This window comes from Grammomys surdaster, unplaced genomic scaffold (assembly GCF_004785775.1).
Source record: "Grammomys surdaster isolate TR1022 unplaced genomic scaffold, NIH_TR_1.0 371, whole genome shotgun sequence".
Lineage (NCBI taxonomy): Eukaryota > Metazoa > Chordata > Mammalia > Rodentia > Muridae > Grammomys > Grammomys surdaster.
In genome coordinates, this window is record NW_021604790.1 from 3,255,079 (window position 1) to 3,275,630 (window position 20,552).

General features: G+C 52.3%; 3 protein-coding genes across 6 annotated transcripts in view; 1 reads left to right on the top strand and 2 right to left on the bottom strand.

Moving 5' to 3' along the window:
* The window catches only part of Fmnl1 (formin like 1), a 27,751-nt gene extending 20,685 nt beyond the window's left edge, over window positions 1–7,066 (top strand). For 2 of the 4 annotated variants that reach the window (XM_028780383.1, XM_028780385.1), the window contains exons 13-27: window positions 302–451; window positions 978–1,079; window positions 1,249–1,501; window positions 1,722–2,009; window positions 2,202–2,326; window positions 2,902–3,104; window positions 3,523–3,757; window positions 3,913–3,981; window positions 4,537–4,617; window positions 4,691–4,820; window positions 4,964–5,127; window positions 5,329–5,430; window positions 5,555–5,635; window positions 5,895–6,015; window positions 6,655–7,066. In XM_028780383.1, the coding sequence (XP_028636216.1) occupies window positions 302–451; window positions 978–1,079; window positions 1,249–1,501; window positions 1,722–2,009; window positions 2,202–2,326; window positions 2,902–3,104; window positions 3,523–3,757; window positions 3,913–3,981; window positions 4,537–4,617; window positions 4,691–4,820; window positions 4,964–5,127; window positions 5,329–5,430; window positions 5,555–5,635; window positions 5,895–6,015; window positions 6,655–6,758 (2,208 nt within the window). In that variant the 3' untranslated portion in view covers window positions 6,759–7,066. Of the gene's footprint in view, window positions 1–301; window positions 452–977; window positions 1,080–1,248; window positions 1,502–1,721; window positions 2,010–2,201; window positions 2,327–2,901; window positions 3,105–3,522; window positions 3,758–3,912; window positions 3,982–4,536; window positions 4,618–4,690; window positions 4,821–4,963; window positions 5,128–5,328; window positions 5,431–5,554; window positions 5,636–5,894; window positions 6,429–6,654 lie in introns of all 4 variants that reach the window. The other 2 variants (XR_003713032.1, XM_028780384.1) reach the window with 2 other exon arrangements.
* Window positions 7,067–7,108: 42 nt separating this feature from the next.
* Window positions 7,109–17,245, bottom strand: LOC114632000 (spermatogenesis-associated protein 21-like). The gene is made up of 10 exons (XM_028780386.1): window positions 17,212–17,245; window positions 10,080–10,125; window positions 9,633–9,857; window positions 9,465–9,511; window positions 9,147–9,290; window positions 8,436–8,507; window positions 8,227–8,347; window positions 7,810–7,988; window positions 7,489–7,641; window positions 7,109–7,283 (listed from the first exon to the last, which is right to left on the bottom strand). The coding sequence occupies exons 1-10, from the start codon at window positions 17,216–17,218 to the stop codon at window positions 7,126–7,128; spliced, it is 1,152 nt and encodes a 383-aa protein (XP_028636219.1). The 5' UTR covers window positions 17,219–17,245; the 3' UTR covers window positions 7,109–7,125.
* A 206-nt stretch (window positions 17,246–17,451) lies between these two features.
* Spata32 (spermatogenesis associated 32) lies at window positions 17,452–19,884 on the bottom strand. Its single transcript, XM_028780555.1, has 4 exons — window positions 19,836–19,884; window positions 18,594–18,654; window positions 18,429–18,459; window positions 17,452–18,342 (listed from the first exon to the last, which is right to left on the bottom strand). Exons 1-4 carry the CDS (start codon window positions 19,882–19,884, stop codon window positions 17,452–17,454), a joined length of 1,032 nt encoding a protein of 343 aa, XP_028636388.1.
* Window positions 19,885–20,552: the final 668 nt, after the last annotated feature.

Genomic DNA, 20,552 nt, shown 5'->3' on the forward strand with positions numbered 1-20,552 from the left:
TATAGAAAGAAATGGACAGAATGATCCGTCGCGGGAGGAAGTAAAATTCATAGCAGCCAGGAGCTGAGGGCAGATACTAGGAAAGGAACCTAAATGGTATAAGGTTTCCTTCTTGGGTACTGAGCTTCTAGGAAAGCGGTAACACACCTTAAAATAGTGAATTGTGTGGTACGTGAATTATATCAGTAAAAATCAAAATCAAACTAGAGCCCAAGTACCTTCCTCTGGGAAGTGGTGGTGGTTGGATAGACCTCCCCACCACCACCTCAGACCTCACCGCACTCCGGCTCTCTCGGGACAGAGGCTCCGGCTCACCGAGAGTGACAAGCTGCAGGTGCAGATCCAGGCATACCTGGACAACGTTTTTGATGTGGGAACACTGTTGGAGGAGACAGAGACAAAGAATGCAGTGCTGGAGCACATGGAGGAGCTGCAGGAGCAGGTGGCAACGGTGAGAGCTGCTCGAAACCTAGGCTGTCACACAGTAGGCCCACGGGAAGGCTGCCCTGGGGTGGGCATCTCTTGTGTAGCAAGTACTGAATGGAAGGCAGAGTTCTGGGTGTGTCCACAACTGGGAGCGGCAGTCTGCCTGAGTTAGACCTCAATCCAAATCCAGCATCCTTTTGGTATCTTTCTCAATGAGTCTTTAGGGAGCGCCCACGCTGTGTGGGACTTGTGCGCAAGGCAGGCACCTTCTCCCTGAGAAGATTCTGAATCTCGACTCCAGTAAATTGGGTCCTGTGGTGCCTCTCGGCACAATCTTCTCTTCTACCACCTCTCTTCGCACTAGTGCCTCGCTTTCCCCTCCTAATTTATATGGGTTAAGGTGCCAGGCTCGGCCCACCCTTGGCACGCTAGGCCAAGCGGATGTGGGAGCCTCCCCCAGCCCTCCAGGCAGGCTTGCCTGATGCCGCCCCCTCACCGGCGGTGCCAGTGCCTGGCCGCGGGTGTTAGCTCACCATGTGTTGGTGCCACAGCTGACAGAGCGGCTTCGGGACACAGAGAACGACTCCATGGCCAAGATCGCTGAACTGGAGAAGCAGCTAAGCCAGGCTCGCAAGGAATTGGAGACCCTGAGGGTAAGCTTTGGTGTGGGCTGGGCCAGGATGGGGGTGTGCGCCAGGCCAGGCTTCCCAAGGAATCTTCTCCCCTTGACATCCCAGTCCATCCCAGAAAAGGTTTGGGGCGGGGTTGCGGCATACCAGGGAGCTTGCAAGTAGGCACAAATCCTTTTCCTGGGGCTCACAGGAGCGCTTCAGCGAGTCGACCCCCATGGGCACTTCCAGAAGAATCCCTGAACCTGAGAAAGTGCCTGCCCCTACTGTGGTGCGACCCTCAGCTCTAGAACTGAAGGTGGAGGAGCTTGAGGAAAAGGGGTTAATCCGTATCCTGCGGGGGCCGGGGGATGTCGTCTCCATCGAGATCCTCCCAGGAGCTGCGGCGACACCAAGCGGTGACGACGCATCAGCTCCGAGAGTGTCTACTGATTCCGCTAACACAGGTACGCAGGAGCTTCATGCTGGGGGAAAGAGACCAGTTCAGGGAAGGGTATCCTGGGGCTATACCTGGCTGTGAAAGATAAGGAGGTTAGATTGTAGGCGTGGCACAGTTACACACAGGTGGGTTAAAATGGGTTCTGGATGCATGCATAGGAGAGGGAGGTGGCAAGAACCCCCACCCCACCCCCCAGGCAAGAAGTAACGGGCACTTCCCACCTGCAGCCGAGTCAGTTCCCGAAGCAGCATCAGCACCGCCTCCGCCACCTCCACCACCACCTCCACTACCTAACCTCCAGTCCCAGCAGGAAGCCCTTCCCTCTGCACCCCCGCTGGCCCCGCCCCTCCCAGGCTGCGCAGAGCCACCACCTGCACCGCCGTTGCCTGGAGACCTGCCTCCCCCACCTCCACCACCCCCACTTGGTACTGACGGACCAGTGCCACCGCCACCCCCACCACCTCCGGGAGGGCTCCCTGATATCCTCGGAGGACAAGGCCCAGATATAGGTCCAGGTAAGTGGAGTGAACTTTCTCAGTCCTCTAGGGCTGGCAGGGAAGCAGACCAGGGCCTCCCTCCCGCTCAGTGTCCTCCTTCAGGACTCTCTCTACCCAAGAGTCTTGTACTGCCTCCTGCCTGTCTTGTTAGGCCTGGTTGGGTTAGTTCCCTCCAGTGTCTGCACGCTCACCACTCTTTCTTGCTCCCAGGGGTGAAAGCCAAAAAACCCATCCAGACCAAATTCCGGATGCCATTGCTTAACTGGGTGGCGCTGAAACCCAACCAGATCACAGGCACTGTCTTCACCGAGCTCAATGATGAAAAGGTGTTGCAGGTGAGTGGGCACCAGAGGGCTCCAGGGTCATGCTGGGCCTGGGGGGTGGCCATCTGCTTCATAGATGAGGAAACCCAGGGTATGTGTGGGCTTTAAGTCACAGACTACCATTGGACAGAAAATCCAGTGAGCTAGCTTGACTACAAGCCTTGGAAGAAGGCAGTATCCTGACTCCCGCAGGCTTTCCTCTGCCCTCCAAGTGTGACCTCTCCTTTCTGCTCATTTCCCACAGACAACTAAGGCTCTGGGGCTTCTGCTTCAGTTTCAGTTTGGAGCGGGTTCCCTGTCCTATGGGCTGTTGCTGGGACTATTTCCTCTGCCTGGAATAGTCTCTTCTTACTGCTTTGCTGGCTGTTCAGCACTTCCTTCAGCTTTAATAGCCAGGAATCTGGGTTCTCTGTGTCATCATCTCTGTCCCATCTTTCTGTGTCTCTCCTGTATCCCCTGTCAAGATTTGTGGTCAAGCTAGCTCACTGGTTTTTCTGTTCAACTTCTGGGATGGCTGTATTAACATCCTAGGAGTGTAGGCAGATCTCGGCTGCAGTCAGCCCGGCTCCCTCTCCTCGTGCCCTTAGGAGCTAGACATGACTGACTTTGAGGAGCAGTTTAAGACCAAATCCCAAGGCCCCAGCCTGGATATCAGCGCTCTGAAGGGGAAGGCGGCCCACAAAGCCCCCACTAAGGCAACACTCATTGAAGCCAACCGGGCCAAGAATTTGGCCATTACCCTGCGCAAAGGCAACCTAGGAGCTGACAGAATCTGCCAGGCCATTGAGACGTGAGTACCTGTGCTGGGGTGTGACTGGGTCCCCTCACTAGGCTAGGATCATCAGGCAGTGTTGTAAGAACCCCAGCAGTGGGACAGAGCCCACCAAACCTCACACTAGTCCTGGAAAGGGAGCATTGTCTCAGTTTCAGACCAAGAAAACAGACAGTACTTTGATTCCGTGCCCTGACTGAGACCTCCAGACTCTCTTTTCCTGCTTCTGCCCAGCACTGGCGCCCAAGCCAAAGGATTCAGAGCTGTATATCTGCTAGTGTTGTATGACAGGTCTGGGGCTTTTGGTGTCCCTGACTCCTATCTCTTGTTCCCTGAAGCTGTCTACAAAGACTAAATATTGAAGGTTGTTTATTGAGTCCTGCTCTCTGGAACTTGTAAGTGTGGAATGACACTCACTCTCCCGTTCCTCATGCAGGTATGACCTACAGACTCTCAGCCTGGATTTCTTGGAGCTGTTGACCCGCTTCCTGCCCACAGACTACGAGCGTAGCCTCATAGCCCGATTCGAGAAGGAACAGCGGCCGATGGAAGAGCTGTCAGAGGAGGACCGCTTCATGCTCCGCTTCAGCCGCATCCAGAGACTTCCAGAGCGCATGAACACACTCACCTTCCTGGGCAACTTTCCAGACACGGCCCAGCTGCTCATGCCGGTGTGGGCAGGACGGGCAGGGTGGTGTGGTGGAGCCTGGGCTGGTGGGCAGGGAGAAGGGCATCTCTGAGCTCAGCTTCCAAGAGGGCGGCTGGGAATATTTGAGCCTCCTCGTAGGGGAGGCTTCAGCTCACCCTGTCTTCATCCCACCCTTAGCAACTGAACGCCATCATTGCAGCCTCCATGTCTGTCAGGTCCTCTGACAAGCTTCGTCAGATCCTAGAGGTGAGGGCCCAGGGCGGGACCGGAAAGCAGGGCCTACCCTTTCCTAGTCTAGGTAGTAAAAGGGAGACTCAGGCCCTGCACGTAAAGGTAACCTTCTTGTTTCTCACTCGGGTGCTCTGATAGGCTACGGTGGGAGGTGGGGACAGGCAAAGGCAATAGCAGCTGTGCCTGTGACCATGCACCTGAGCTGAACTTCTCCGGGGCTCAGTCCCTCTGGGGATTGCTTTGTGAGAGTAACTGGGTAACTGCACCTGTCCAGTGGAGCGTCTGCAGACAAGAATATATGGCTGTCGGGAGATTGAAGGGATGTGGCAAGCCAGTTCGGGGTAGAAGGATAAAATTTGAGTGTACTACTGGTATTAATAGCGTGTACATGAGATGTACGTGTACAGGTTGCATGTACATTGGAACCGAAGGGCCATTCATGAGGGGCTGAGTGTGAAAGCTAGCTTTTTGTCACCTTTCTTCCTTCCCGAGAAGTATATATTCTTCAAGGGTTCCCCTCCCCCCCACCCCTAGCCTGGATCTCACTGAGACTTCCTATGCCTTTCCCAGATTGTCCTGGCTTTTGGCAACTACATGAACAGTAGCAAACGTGGGGCAGCCTATGGTTTCCGTCTTCAGAGTCTGGATGCGGTGAGATGGGGCTCCTGGTCTGAGGTCTGGGGTCTGGTTGGTGGCTCGTGGCTTATAACAGATCCTTGTCCAGTTGTTGGAGATGAAGTCGACTGACCGGAAGCAGACATTGTTGCACTACTTGGTGAAGGTCATTGCTGAGAAGTACCCACAGCTCACGGGCTTTCACAGTGACCTCCACTTCTTGGACAAGGCAGGCTCAGGTATGGGGCGCTGGGGTCTTGGTGGGGGGGGGAGCAGGGGTCTCAGTCCGTGGGCCCCTCATGTGGTTAGGAGGAAGCTGGGGAGGACTGTAGGATATAACTGTGTGCATGTGGCCTTATCCCGACTGTGCCATCCACTCCAGTGTCCCTGGACAGTGTCCTGGGAGACGTGCGGTCCTTGCAGCGAGGTCTGGAGTTGACACAGAGAGAGTTTGTGCGGCAAGATGACTGCCTGGTGCTCAAGGAGTTCCTGAAAGTCAACTCTCCCACCATGGACAAGCTGCTGGCAGACAGCAAGACGGCTCAGGTGAGCTGGGGAACACAGAACACCAGCCACTGAAGCCTTAGGGTGGGGGTGGGGGATGGGTTGGAGCAAAGACCTGGAGGCGTGTGGCTATGGGCAGAAGTCTGGGATGAACAGTTAAGGGACCATCCTGTGTGGAAGAACAGAGATGTGCTATCCCAAGGAGGCACAGAGTCTAGCAGGGCTGATGGGTTGTGCTTTCAGGAGGCCTACGAGTCTGTGGTGGAGTACTTTGGAGAAAATCCCAAGACCACATCTCCCTCCATGTTTTTTTCCCTCTTCAGTCGCTTCACCAAAGCCTACAAGGTACAAGTATCTGATAGGTGGGGTGGGGGCTCTGCAGCCACTGCCTGAGACCAGTGAGGCAGCTTCTATAGGGGAAGACCGGGAAGGAGGGTTGTTCTCACCAAGACCTGCCTTGGGCCCTCAGAAAGCAGAACAGGAGGTAGAACAGTGGAAGAAGGAAGCAGCGGCTGATACCTCAGGCAGGGAAGAGCCTCCAGCACCCAAGGTAGGCGGCTGGTCCCAGGCCCGGGACTGGGATTCAGGAACTTGTAGCATCCCTTTCACCCTCTTGTCTCACCCCTACACCCTCAGTGTTGTGACAGATTTTGCCCAAGCTCAAGGACAGTGCCCTAGAAGCCAGGGGAGGAAGTAGGTTTAGGTTCCTTCTGCCTTAGCTGGCTATCCTTGCTGTGAAGAACTACACAGATGTTCCAGAGTGGGTGGGGTGATAAGTATCCTAAAGTTACGGTTGTTCATCTCCTCAGTCTCCACCCAAGGCCAGGCGACAACAGATGGACCTCATCTCTGAGCTAAAACGGAAGCAGCAGAAAGAGCCCCTCATCTATGAGAGTGACCGAGACGGGGCCATTGAAGACATCATCACAGGTGAGAGCTTAGTCAGGTCACTGTCCTGTGTCTGTTTCTAGTCTCTACTATGTCCTTCTCTTCCTGCATTTCTCCCCACTCTGAGGGGTCTGCTGCCTCCTCCCACCTTCAGTCTCATTGTGAAGCCCTGGCTTGCCTGGAACTTGCTGTGTAGACCAGGCTGGTCTCAAACTCACAGAGATTTTCTTGCCTCTGCCCCTGCAGTGCTGGGATTAAAGGCATGGGCCACCATGCCTGTTCTGCATAACTCTTGCTACCTTTTCTGTTTTTTTTTCTTTTTTCTCTCTCTCTGCCTCCTATCCCCAAAACCTCAGTCCTCAAGACAGTGCCCTTCACTGCCCGCACCGGCAAGCGGACATCCCGGCTCCTCTGTGAGGCCAGCCTGGGAGAGGAGATGACCCTCTAGCTCCCAGGTACCTAGATAACCTGGGCCGTGATTCCAGTGCTGGTGAAACTCTGGGAATTTAGGAGGGCGGGCAGCCTCCCCATCCTGGGCCACTACATGGTTGGGATGTTTTAGAGGGTGCTGTTTCTGGCTGTGGTAAATCAGTGTCCCCTTCCACGTGTACAAAATCAAGTCCTTAGAAAGATGAGCCTGTGCCCTGAAGCCTGGGCCAATGTTTCTCCTTTGCCTGCCAGATCTTCGGAACCAGCCGTACATCCGTGCAGACACAGGACGCCGAAGTGCTCGCCGGCGGCCCCCTGGACCCCCACTGCCGGTCACTGTTGACCTCTCGCTGTAGCCAGTGTTCCTGCTGGTGGATTCTATAGGGTCGTAGGCAGGCTGGAGCTCAAAGAAGGTGATCCTTAGCTCGGCTGGGTCGGGCATCCGCTCCTCCTGCCGATTACTAGCCTTGAATACACGCCCCTCCCCCCCCCCCCAAAAAAAGAAAAAAGCTGATCGTAGCACCCTGTCCCTCCAATAGCCATATTTAGCCTGAGCGGGAGCCTGGCCTGTAACTTATAAAGTGCACCTCGCCGCCACCCTAGCTCGGAGGACTCTCCATGGACCTTATTTTTATACAAGATTAATAAAGATGTTTGCAAAAGACGCGCGTCGGCTCGGTGCCTGATCCCACCAGGCGCAGCCAGTTTCGCTCAGCAAACGGTTTACTTGTACAAGCTCTTCATAGTACATCTCTGGAAACAGGCTGGCGAAGGGGAGGAGGGGTGCTTCTGCACTAGAGTTGGCGGGGAGGAAGCCAGCTTCGAGGGGCGCATTTGCTCCAGCGGCTGGCTCATTAGCCCGGCGGGAGGGCGGAGGGGACCTGCGTAAAGTCGAGAGGGCGATTCCTTAGGGACGCGGTGCGCGGTCAGCAACACCTGGGTGTACCTCCTGGGGCTCCTGCGCTCCCCATTTCTTTTGGCTCAGGTCCCACTCTAACCCCAGCCTCAGCCTGCCAATCACGCCCCATCTGCTGTCCCGCCTCCGCCCCATCTGCCCTGTCCTTAAGAGTATCTGCGGATTCTCACCTTTGTTGAGTGGCCCAAGGTTGGGAGGGAGCTTGGGGCGGCCTGGTTGTTGAGGCTTGGGGAGGCGGACGTCGGGCCCTGGAGCTCGAGTCTTGCGTTCTGGCCTCGGGCGCCCCGCGAGGTTGGGAATCTGAGTGTAGGGACTGCGCCCACCTGGGGCGGGATCCCAGAGGAGGAAGAGGCGGGGACAGTACTGGGCTCGGGAGCAGGAGATGGCGGTGGCCTGGCTACGGATGACCCGGAGCATCCCCCTCCCGCGGGGTCCCGCCTCGTGCCTGGGACCTCCCCACCCGCCAGCCCGTGGGCCGGCCTGGGGCGCACCTGCTCTGCACAGTGTGTGCAGGGAGCGCGCCAGCTGAGAACTGGAGAGACCATTGAGGCGCGCAGCCTGGCAGAAGAAGGTGAGGCCCGTGTGCGCACGCGCAGGCCGGCCCTGGCCGCGCGCCCGGTTCCGAGCGCACGAGCTCAGCCGCAGGGCCCGCTGCTTCTTGAAATAGTAGCTTGGGGGAGAAAAGTGGGACAGCGGGCTCAGACGGCGCTTCCTTGCTCTCCTCCATCTTACAGGTGGGGAAACCTAAGCAGGACCGGAGGCTATTTGTCTTTCTTTGGCTAAGGGATGGTCTGGGGTCCAGGAAATGGAACCGGAGGTCAGAACATTCTCTGGAGGCAGGACGCCCCCCCCCCCCCCGTTCTGTTCTCTGAATCCCAGGTCTGGAAGCCGAGGATGGCTGTGCCCACCTTGTCACCTCCTGCCTTGATTTGGCGGGCACAAAGCCTTGACTAAGTAGTTTGAACAGCACCTCGAGGAACAGGGTCTGCAGGCCCGGGGGCTCACAGACCCGATTGCCCTTCATTTGACCTGTGTATAGCAAACACAGGGCAGAGGTTAAGAGGGGTGTCCTCATTCAAGACTTCCCCCGTGCTCATCAGCTTAACCCTTCCCTCACCCATGCACTGTGCCAGACGGTCGTTGTCAGTGAGGACACCTAGGAAGTCCTTGAAGCTTACGATTCCATCACCTGGGAAGACAAGGAGAGGCAGTGGGAACTTGCCCTCCTTGGAAAGTTTGCCTTGTAGATACTTTAGGGGTTTAAATACACATTGAGAATTAGTTGGCATTTTCACCATCATCATAACCCCCCTAAACCATTCATCCCTTTATATTTTTTCCATAAAGTACTGAGATCATTTATTAGCAGCCTTTTGTAGAAAGGCTCTTGCCCCTGCGGTGGGGGATGAGAATTGACTCAGTATGAAGGCCCAGAGTTTGGGGTGCTGCTCTAGACAGGCTTCCTGGAAGAGGGAACTTTAAAAAACAGAACTGGGCCAAGGATTTTGTAGATAGGGGTAGCATTCATTAAGAGACTGCCTAGAAGCCAGGCAGTGATGGTGCACGCCTTTAATCCCAGCACTTGGGAGGCAGAGGCAGGTAGATTTCTGAGTTCGAGGCCAGCCTGGTCTACAGAGTGAGTTCCAGGACAGCCAGGGCTACACAGAGAAACCCTGTCTCGAAAAACCAAATGGGCAGGGGAAGAAAAAGAGAGAGAGAAAGAGAGGGAGAGAGAGAGAGAGAGAGAGAGAGAGAGAGAGAGAGAGAGAGAGAGACCGAGACCACCTAGAGATGGGAGAACACAAGAAGGCAGAGATGGGGCACCTACCATCTAAGTCAGCCAGCCGCAGAGCCTCGCACATCTCCTGTGGGCCCAGCTGGATACCCACATTGCGCAGGGCAACCTTCATGCTATGCATGTCCACAGTGCCTGTCGGGCTGCAGCTGAACAGTTTGAAGATATCCTGGAAGGCTGAGGGTGGAGAGGGCTGGTCAGCAAAGTGACAGCTACATGTTTAAAGACTTAGGCTGCCGAGGAGGGAAGGTGGCAAGGGTCTTAAATATGTAAACCTCAGGGCACGCCACTGTGATTCTGCCATGAGCATCCTCCCATTCTTCTCTCTACTCCTGGACCTCGACTCCTTACCTGCCAGCTGCCGGGGTGTCAGGGGTAGCAAGCTATCATCCGTTGAGCTGCTCCGGAGAAAGAAGTTAGACATGTAATACCTATTGCAAAGATATTCCAGGGCCAGGCAGGCATTGCCCCCCAAACCAGCACACCCCAGACCCGACCTCCTCCTGTTCCTGCTATCACCTTTGAGATCTGTCGTCTGGCCCTGACCAATATGCATGGGTAGCTTCAGAAGGATTCTTGAAATCTCTTGACCTCAGTAAGGCCTCCTCTTTAGTGCTCGTGGCTGCTCCTAGTTCTGGCTGGGACAGCTGGCCTGTCTGCAGCTGCATCCGCCCCTTTTGCACCCTGCCAGCCTGCTCCTCGAATGCATCTCCTGTGAGGATATTCCGAGGCTTCTGTGGAGGCCTTAGGGGCAGGGAGAAGGCAAGAAAGCCTGGTCAACTGAAGGGTATAGACTCCAGGGGGCCTAGGGGACAAGGACTGTGGGTGAGCAGGTCCACCTCCTCCTCCCAGGATCCTTGGGGCCAGGCTGAATCCACATAGGAAGGGGCTTCTGTAGCAGGCATGGGGTGTGAATCCCCAACTCAGGTTACACTAAGGACCCTCCTCCAGCCTAGTGGTCTGTACCTTCTCAGTGTCGATGAGGGTCTCTTGGTCTTCTGGCCTCTGCTGCCTGAAAGGCAGAGTCACAGGCTCTGAGGCTGTCCCCAGGCTGCCTCACTGCTGGGATTTGTCTTTTGGCTGCAAGCCCTCCCTCAGAGGCTGCTGGCTTCCTGCCGGGGACAGGCACCCACTGCTTTATTCTTCCCAAGTCTCTAACTCCCTTCAGGCATCTGAGTTTGTGATTACTCTCTGGATGCTGAGTTAGGATGGCAGAGGCCCACAGGGAAAAGCAGGCCACAGAATCCCAAAGCCAGGGTTGTGGGATATGGGGTCCTGTCCAATATAAACCCACTAACCACATTTTAATACATTCTGTGAAACCTCAATACTTGGAAGACATACAAACCATACAGTGTCTACTCTGAGATAATGAGTGAATGAAACTAGAAGCCTGTAACAGAGAGCTGGAAGATTAAAAAGAGTTTTAAATATTATTAAATAATAGACTTTTAAACAGCATGTGGGGTCAGGTATGGTGATGTACACCCATAATTCCAGAATTCTGGAGGCTGGGGCGAGAGGATTCTGAGTTCAAGGCTATCTTGAGCTACATTCATAAGACCTTGTCAGGAGGAAGGGGAGAAGGCAGAAGAGGAAGAGGAGGAAAATAAGGAGGAAGAAGAGGAGGAAGAGGAGGAGAAGGAGGAAAAGTGTACTGTTAAAACAAGAGTGCCGGCATTGTGGTGCATGTCCATAATTCGTTCAAGCACTTGCAAGGATCAGGAATTCAAGGTCATCCTCAACTCTATAGTGAGTTTGAAACCAGGGTGGGCCGTATGAGAACCTGTCTCAAAATAAACAAAGCATGTATTGGAAGCAAAAACCTCAAACTAAACACAAAATATATGTAACTTATTGGAAATTGTGAGACGTAACAAACACTGCTCTCCGAGACATTTGTAGCATGAGGCGCATGTTTTAGAAAAGGAGGTATCCAAAGAGTTTCTACCCCGAGAAGCTAGAAAAGGAAGCACAAAGTACATCTCCAGTAAGTAGAATTCAGATAAAAAAAAAAAAACAAGAGCGAAAATTAAGATCGGAAAGCCGGAAATCAATAGAACGCCACAATCTTGTTCTTTGACAAAGCAATGACGCAGCTAGGGCTGGCAAGATGGCTCAGTTAGTAGAGGTACTTGCTCACACGTTTGATGACCCACGTTTAGAGGTCCCCTGGGCCCACATGGGAGAAAAAAACTGACTCCTTCAAACTGTCCTGACATGGATACACATGCCGTGTGGTATGTGTGCACGGATGTGTGTGCACACAGCAGCACATAACTAAAAATAGTTGGGATGGGAAGATTATAAAAGGAATCTCATTATAAAAGGAACGTCACTAGAGCTCACGGATAGCCAGAGTGTAATCAAGGAGGATCATAAATGACTGAGCCTGTAAGTATGGTAACCTTAATGGAACACACCATTTTCTTGAAAAATAGAAGCTGCCAAAACTTATGTGAAGAAGCAATCTGAATAGACCTGTATCTGTGAAAGAAATCAAACCAATAATTAACAGCCTTCCAAAGCATAGAGAGGCCCGTATACAATCGCAGATGACTTTTTAATCAAACGTCTATTGAAGAACTATCACTTCTCTATAATAAATACCTTAACTCATCCTGTGATTACTCTGTACCTCATCTATTACTCTGTACCCCAAAGAGAGAAAGACTTTCCCCCAAACCTACAATATTCTTCAAGAACATACGTACAAAAATCTTAGGTTAATCTTGTTTTTAAAAATTATTTTGGCCAGATGTGATAACACATGCATTTTTGTTTATTTTTGTTTTCTTTTTTTTTTTTTTTTGGTTTTTCGAGACAGGGTTTCTCTGTGTAGTCCAGGCTATCCTGGAACTCACCCTGTAGACCAGGCTGGCCTCGAACTCAGAAATCCGCCTGCCTCTGCCTCCCAAGTGCTGGGATTAAAGGCGTGCGCCACCACCGCCCGGCATATTTTTGTTTTCTTGTTCTTTGGTTTTTCAAGACAGGGTTTCTCTGTGTAGCCCTGGCTATTCTGGAACTTACTCTGTAGATGAGGCTAGCCTCAAACTCACAGAGATCTGCCTACCTCTGCCTCCTGTGTGCTAGGATTAAAGGCATGCATCGCCAGTGTCTGGTATGACATATGATTTTAATCCCAACATTTGGGAGACAGAGGCAGGGAGATCACTGGGGAGCAGCAGGGGAACATAGTAAGACTCCATCTCAAAAATTTGGCTTAAAGGCTTTCCGTGTGTGTGTGTGTGTGTGTGTGTGTGTGTGTGTGTGTATGTATGTTTGTGTTTGTGCAAATGAGTGCAAGTACTTGTGGAGACCAGAAGAGGGCATCTGATCTCCTGGAGCTGGAGCTACAGGTGGTTGTGAAGTGTCTAATGTGGGTGCTGGAAACTGAAATCAGGTCCTCTGGGAAAGTAGTAAGTGCTAACCATTGAGCCATCTCTCCAACACAGATGAAAAAAAAAAACCTTTGACCAAACATTAGCAAGTAGAACCCAATAGTATATAAAAAGAATGGTAACGTTACCACATACAAGATAAATGCAATAAAATATTTAAAGAAAATACTACTCTGCCTGGGCATGATGACTCACACCTTTAATCCTAGCAGAAGTGAGTTCGAGGCCAGCTTAGTGTACTTTGCAAGTTCTAGGGCAGCCAGTGCTACATAGAGAGACCTTGTCTGAAAAGAAGCAAACATAAAAAGCTGCCAAACCTTTGACTCTTCCAACAAGGTGAAGAAAGTTAGACAGTGACAGACGTGGAGACGCCCATTTGAGAAGGACTGTCACCCAAAATGTACAAGCAACCTTTAAAACTCAACAATGAGAACATGAAACACCCAATTAAAACGGGCAAAAGATGTGAGCAGACGTCTTAACGGATGACATCCGTCTGCAAGCATACGAGATCTCCAGCATCATGAATCATTAGAGAATGGAGCAGGAAAGTGAGGCACCACTACAGGTCCCTGAGAAGTCAGGATTTAAAACACCGACACCACCGAATCCTGACGAAGAGGAGGAACAGCATGCCCCGGCTGCAAAGGGGTGAGTCGCTCTGGAAGCGCCTCCAGCTGTGCCTCACAAATGGGCACACACCTCGACATCTTGGTTGTGAGCTGAGCCTTCAGTGGCCGAAGCTGTGTATAAAGCAGCAGCTGTGGTCCTTGGCACTTATCTGGATGATGTTAAAACAAGTCCAAGTCCACACGATACTTACTACAACTTTCTGACTGCCCAAACGTGGAGTCAACCAAGATACCTTTTGGTAGGTGGATGGAAAGACAGGTCAGGTCGTCTAGCTAATGGAATCGTATCAAACGCTAAAAGGAAACGAGCTGCCGGGCGGTGAAGACATGGAGGGAAGTTACACGCTTACTCAGGGAAAGAAAACTGCCTGAGAAGGCTGTGTGAGGTTCAATTCCAATTCATTCTGGAAAAGGGGGACAGTGGCAGACCTGTGGGCGCCAGGAGTTGAGGGGAGGAAGGGATGAGTGGGTGCACAGAGGGTATTTAGGGTGGGCACAGAGGGTATTTAGGGTGGGCACAGAGGGTATTTAGGGTGGGCAAACTATTTTGTATGACTCTACAGTGAGACACATGCCACTTGTTTGTCATACACTGGGAGGGAATGAGCTGCTCTGGTGTCTCCTTGGACTTTGGATGATGGTGGTGTGCCAGTGTGGGTGTGTGTAACCATGTGTCTCTGTTTCAGGATGTCCCTGTGGAGGAGGCTGTAGGGGTGGGGCAGAAAGGAATACGCAGGAACTGTCTGTGTCTGCCACTTGTTTAGTGTACCCAAAGCCACTTTCAACAATTAATTTTTTTTTTTTTGAGACAGGATCTTATGTAGCATAGCCCAGGCTAGCCTTGAACTTGCTATTTAGCTGAGATTGACTTTTATGATATATGCCTGGCTGGTTTGGAACTTGCTATGTAGACCAGGCTGGCTTTGAACTCAAAGAGATCCTCCTGCCTCTACCCTCCAAGTGCTGGGGTTAAAAGCCTGACCACCAAGCCTACTGCTTCTGATTCTTCTGCCTCCATTTCCTGAGTGTGGGGTGACAGGTGTGTGGCAACACCTCTGGTTAAAAATAGAATTTATTTATTTTTTAAAAATTCCAAGCCGGGCGGTGGTGGCGCACGCCTTTAATCCCAGCACTTGGGAGGCAGAGGCAGGCAGATTTCTGAGTTCGAGGCCAGCCTGGTCTACAGAGTGAGTTCCAGGACAGCCAGGGATACACAGAGAAACCCTGCCTCGAAAAACCAAAAAAAAAAAAAAAAAAAAAAAAAAAAATTCCACCAAAACAATAAACTCTAGAAAGATGAAGAGCTGAATGACACTCCAGCAAGACAGCTACCTCAGCATCTTCTCTTTGTTCCCAATCTTGATTCCCACTCCTCCCTGAGGCCTGCTTTTCAGCTTCCTAACTCTATGCTCTTATTCCTGGGCGTTCTCTTCCTCAGCCTTCTCCTGGGGTCTTGATGGGCTTTGCCCTTGGTCAGGAGGCCGGCCAGGGATGCCTCCTCTTATTTATAACCCTAGCACTCTGCAGACTAAGATAAGAGTTTTGAGAGTTCAAGGTCAGCCCGAGTTACACAGCTGTACCCAGTCTCAAAAGAAAAGAGATGGCTTGGCAACTAAGAGTACGGACTGCTCTTCCAGAGGTCCTGAGTTCAATTCCCAGCAACCACATGGTGGCTCACAACCATTTGTAATGGGATCCGATGCTCTCTGCTGGTGTGTGTGAAGACAGCGACAGGGTACTCGTGTGTAAAATAATTCTTTAGAAAAGAAGAAAGAAGCTGGTGGTGGTGCATGAACTCAGTAGGCAAAGGCAAGAGGCAGGCAGGGCTACACAGTGAGACTCTGTCTCTACAACAAAGCTGCTGTGTAGGAGGAGCTAAGGTGGGAGGAGTAGGGAGAGGAAGAGGAAAAGGAAGAGGAGGAGCGAGGCGAGGAAGAGGCAGAGATGCTGCAGGCTCCATGGATGACCATGCATGTACCAGGAGCAGTCCTGGGTAACAACTTACCTAGGCTAGTTAATTGGGAAACATCTATAATTATGTGGGCATATTGTTATTGAGAATTACCAAATATATAAAGCCTTTGATTAATATTTAAGCATTAGAGTCTCATTTCCTACCGGGCCGGCGTGGATGGCGGGATGGTCTGGGCAAAGCCTAGCCTTGTGGATACAGCATGGAAGATTGGCAGAGCCATCTCCCATGCTGGCGTCTCGTGGGTGGCAGAGCCTGTGTCTCTGGCCACCTGAGCCATTGGTCTGAGCCAAGCAGCTGCTCGTGCCCACAGGCCTTGCCTAGTTGGGAACATGGCGGCCCCGATTCTCAAGACAGATCGCGTGTCACTGTTTTAAAATATCTCCCACAACACTAATGTAGCGCTGTAAGCCTACACCTGTAATCTGGCACTCAGGAGGCAGAGGCAGGAGGATCATCCTGAACATGAGGTAGTCCAGTTTAGGCAACATAAACCCTTACCAGACCAGACCAGACCAGACCAGACCAGACCAGACCCAGACCCAGATCAGAACAGACCAGGTGTGATGTTGTGAGTGTTTGTGATTCCAGCACTCAGGAGCCAAGGTAGAGAGACTGCCACCAGTGTGAAGCTAGCTTGTGCTGTATAGAGATAGATATCCCTCACCCCCACCTCTCTAGCTCACATACAGATGTCTGTGGATCAGGCTGGCTTCTTCTCTTTCTCTAGACACAAATTTCCTGTCCTCCTTCACAGCCTATTGGCTTTTGCCAAAACCAGAAGGTCTCTTTCTAGTATTGCCTCTCTTCTGGGCCTCCTAAGCCTGACCCCAGACAAAGTGGAGGTTTTCCTCTGTGTGAATATTTTACCCCTGTGACTGGTCCTGTGTGTGCATGTACCCTGCACTTGTGGATTGTGTTTCCTGTCTATGGGCATGGTGTATTATGTGAGTGCCAGGCTGGTGTCCTCTGGGTTGCCATGTTGGGTACCTCATCATATGCAGAGTCTCCCTATGTTTTGGCTTGAGGCTGTGGCCTCCTGAAAGATCCTTCTATCAGCCACAACTTTTCCCTCCTTCAAGCCTTCAAACATCATCTTTCTCAGGTCTCACCACTGGCTACAGGAAGACTGTTCATCGGGTTTGCTTTCTTATCTGCTCAGCCCCACCTCCAGGGAGGCCACATCCTCGCATGATACCCAGATGTCCCTGGCTTTAGGCCTAAGAGACTGAAGCTTGGGATGGAACTTTGAGGCTTCCTTAAGGCTCATATGGAGTCTTTTAGGGTGGCTCAGGGGTCTGGTAGGTGGGAGAGAGCCACTCCAGAGAGTAATTAAGCCCTGGTAAGGTGGCCAGGAATGATGCCAGAATTCCCAGAGAAACTAAAAAAGTGGAGGTGTCACCCCTAAAAAATTGCTTCCAGAATATAGCATCCAGGTGTGCTCAGTAGTTAGGGGGCATTGATCCCTCAAAACCTGAGTCAGGGCCCAAGCAGGGTGGTGCATATTTGTAATGTCAGCACTCAGGAGGCTGAGGCAGGCAGATCAAGGGTTTGAGGCCAGTCTGGGCTACAGGAAGAATCACTATGCCAAAAATACAGGGGCTGAGGATACCAGCTCAAGATACCAGCTCAGTGATAAAACACTGGCCTAAATATGTCCAGGGCCCAGCACCTTAAACAAACTCTTCACCAGGGCCAGCACTGGAGGCTTTAATGTTTTTGTCTAGTCATTTCTCTGGGGCTGAGGGGGATGACAGCTTAAAATGGATTTTCAGCAATAATGGATTCCCTTTCTTGGTTCCTGGCACCGAGCTGCAACATAAAAGAGACAGTGTCACTAGGGCATCAGGGGACTGGGGTCTCCCACTGCACCTGTGGGGCAGCTGGCAGTCTGTTCTGTCTACGTATCATCAGAGTCCTAGGGCCCTGAAGCCCATTACCCTCATGTTCCTTCACAGAAGTGTTCTGTGCCCTAGGAGTATGACCGTCATGCTCTCAGGAGGCAGACAGCATCAAAACGTGTCTGCTTCCTGATACAGCATGGCCCTGCCCATTATGAACCCAGGTTTCTCTCCTAGCCCTGGGGAGCTCACCCTCCATGGTCTCCAGGCCTCCTCTGGCCCTGGCTTTTCTACAGCATCCCAGGTCACCGGAATCTTGCTTGTAGCAGCCTTTGTGAGGTCATTGAGGTTGGGCCCTCAACTAAGCTTGCCACTGCCCAGTCCCTCCCCCTGCATTCCACTGTTTGACACTTCATCTGTCTATGTGAGAACTGAGCCCACCCCCACATGCTAGTGAGGCTCTCCTATGGAAGGGCTGAAGGGCAACATCACTCACTCATCTTTGTCTTCCTGAAGTTGAGGGGATGTGGCTGGTGCCTGGACAAACTTCACTTCCCCTTGGATGGTGGCTTTCTTGAGCCCTGTCTGGTTAATATCCAGGTAAGAGCAAGCTACATTCCTGGTTTCCTGAGTCCAAGATTTGTGAGCCATGTCTTCAGAGGACTCATCTTGCTTCTCTGAGGATATCTGGGTGATCTGGGTAGCCTGGGCAAACTTGATGGACTGGACAGGCTGGCAAAAGTCTAAAGAGGTATTCTGGGACTTCTCAGACGTTGCTTTGATCATGTTCTCTAAGTTAGGCAAGGCCATGTTGCTGGAGGAAGCTACAGCCAGGGATGAAGCGAAGTTGATCAGGTCTGCCAGGCCAATGGCTGGGGGCATGGTGGTGCAGGACACTTGGGGGCTGGACGGCAGTTGAGTACATTCTGTGTAAACCTGGGATATAGAGATAGACTTCTTTTCCCGGGGGCTCTTGTGATGTTTTTCTAAGGCCTTTTGTAAGCTGTGCTCTGATGCCTGGATAAGCTTGTTTGACCAGAAAAGGTGCTCGGAGGTCTGCACAGGGATGGAGCGAAACTGGCCGGACACCTCCTCCTCCTCCTGGTTGGTTGAGTTCACATTGAAGCTCCAGGGCCTGAAGTTGTTTGTGGTTGTCAGCTCTTCTTCAGAAGGCTTGAGGGATTCAATCCTGTAGTTCTGCTGTTCCGGGCTTTCAGGGCAGCTCTCCCCTTCAGTCTCAGGTGTGGGTTTAGAGAATAACTCTGATGCCATCTCCTCCAGCTGTGGTATTGGGCCTGGGTCTGGGTCTGGGTCTGGGTTTTCTTGGGGTGGGGGCTCCGTCCTTGGTAACTCTGCTTCCAGCTGAAAGGTTTCAACTGAAAGCTAAGGTAATAGGAACAGGACAGCCCTCCCCCCAGGACTCCCCTGACACCAAGCTCCCTCCTGCTCCTGTGTGACGCACTACCCACCCTTATCTCCACTCGCTGCTTCTTGACCTGCCTGAGGCAGACAAGAAAGTGTAGGCCAGTGGTGAAGCTGGGTGTGTGGCCTGGTACTATATAGTCCACAGTCACCAAGCGTAAAAAAGGCTGCCCTCTTGCCTGCTACCTCTGTATAAAGCCTGACAGTCTCACCTCCGTTTCTTCATCCTCTTTTTCTTCATGAGTGTGGTGCGGGTGGTGTTGGTGGTCATTCCTGAGGCAGAAGAAATCAAAATGGGTGACAAAGATCCATGGGAAGGATTGTTGGTGGGTAGGGATCTCTAGGGTCCTCAAAGCTCTGGCCTTGTACAGAGGCTGGCAAGAAGATCCTATCTCTACTCCTCTCTGTCTCTGTTCCATTAAGAACTCTGGAGTGTGTGTGTGTGTCCAAATATAAATGTGGAGGCCGGAGACTAGCCTTAGTCTTCCTTAGTCTACCTTAGTTATTTGCTTCCTTATTTTTCAAGACAGGCTCTCTCTGATAATAGAGCTCACTGAATTGCTAGAGTGGCTGGAGCCAGTGAGCCCCACCCACTGCCTGCTTCCACCTCCCAACTCTAGGATTACAGTGTTGGCATGTTTGCCTTTTCACATGGGTACCCAACATCTGACTAGGGCTGCATACTTGTGTACTGAGCGCTTTGCTCCTGAGCTTGTGGTTTTCTTAAGATTCCCCGAGTGTCAGAAGTTTCTGGAGTGCTTACCAACCCACTCTTCGGTTGGAGGAAGGGCCTGGGAATCTTCATTCTGAGCCATGAGGCCCAGAAAATGGCTCCCTATACAGGGAAAGCCCAGAGAGAGACCCGCTTCTCACCTGCCCACTCCCATTGGGTAGATTTGAGAAGCCGCGGATGCTGGGGGGAAATACAGGCCCGGTTCCTTCTCATTCCCTCCGTTCCCTACTCTCAGTCGCGCCTCAGGCACCTTGGACAGCTCTATCTGCCCGAGTGCTCCACCGTTGCCCTCCTCACAGCTCTATCTGCCGGTGTGCGCCACCGTTGCCCTCCAAGGCTGGAGGAGGAAGGCAGAGACGGAGTTGTAGGCAACCCCAGCCTTTGGCCTGGACACTGGTCCTGAGATACTGGAAAGGAGCTAAAGAGGGGGAGCCCCTACTTCGGTGAGAGTGCTTGATGTTGGGGGAAGGGCTGAGAGCCTAGGGTTTTGGGGGGAAGGCCTCGTGCTGGTGGGCGGGGCCAGTCCTTACGTTCTTTCCACAATGTCCACTGAGTCCTTGCCGCAGCAGGGAAATGCACTGATGTCTGTCGGGAAGAAAAAGGAAAGGGTGGGGAGCTTCAGCGTGCAGAGAGCCCCTGAGCTAGTGCCAGGTTCTTCCACCCTCCTCTCTCGCTCCCTCCCTGCCTCCAGCCCATTCACCATTTGTCTCTCTCATCTTACCCTTTGCCCTCATCACCCCCTTGCCAGAGTCACCAGTCCTGTCCTCCATGTCTGCTAGCCTCCATTTGTCATCTGAGCTTGTCCCAGCTCTTGGACCTATTGTCTCCTCCACAGGCATGCATGCTCACAGCTCTCCACATTAGCGTCAGAGGGGAGCTCACTGCCCAGGCTTTCCATAGCTGGTGGCTGCTAAGTCAAGGACTTGAATGCAGGCTTAAGAGTCACCTCCATCTTCTGCTCTGCCATCCTCCGCAGGAGCCTATCGAACCCCGGAAGAACTTCTGCTCCCCACTGTTTTTCACCTTTGCTGCTTCCCCAGCTCTTTTTGGTCACCCATCACCAACCCAGACCAAGGTCTACACTCCGGGTGTTTGATCTGAGGTCGTGCCAGGGTCTCACTGCTGGGTGGTGAACTTGAACCAGTCTTTGAGGTCCTAGGAGGTTGAGTCTCTGGGGGGCATCTCGCAGCCAGTAGATAGTCTGGAGGCTTTTTTAATCGGCTGATACAGAAGCTGCACTTCGCCCCACTAGAGGTGGGGCACCAGGCTGTCTCAGTCTCTCCTCCGGGAGCCATAACCATTGATCCTGAGGGACCATGGTGTCCATGCATTATGCTAAGTGGGGTTCCATGAGCCTAGGGAGGAGCAGGAAGTGAAACCTTGCTTTTTGGATGAGTATTGCTGCCGGGATTGTATCAGCAGCATGAGAACACAATGT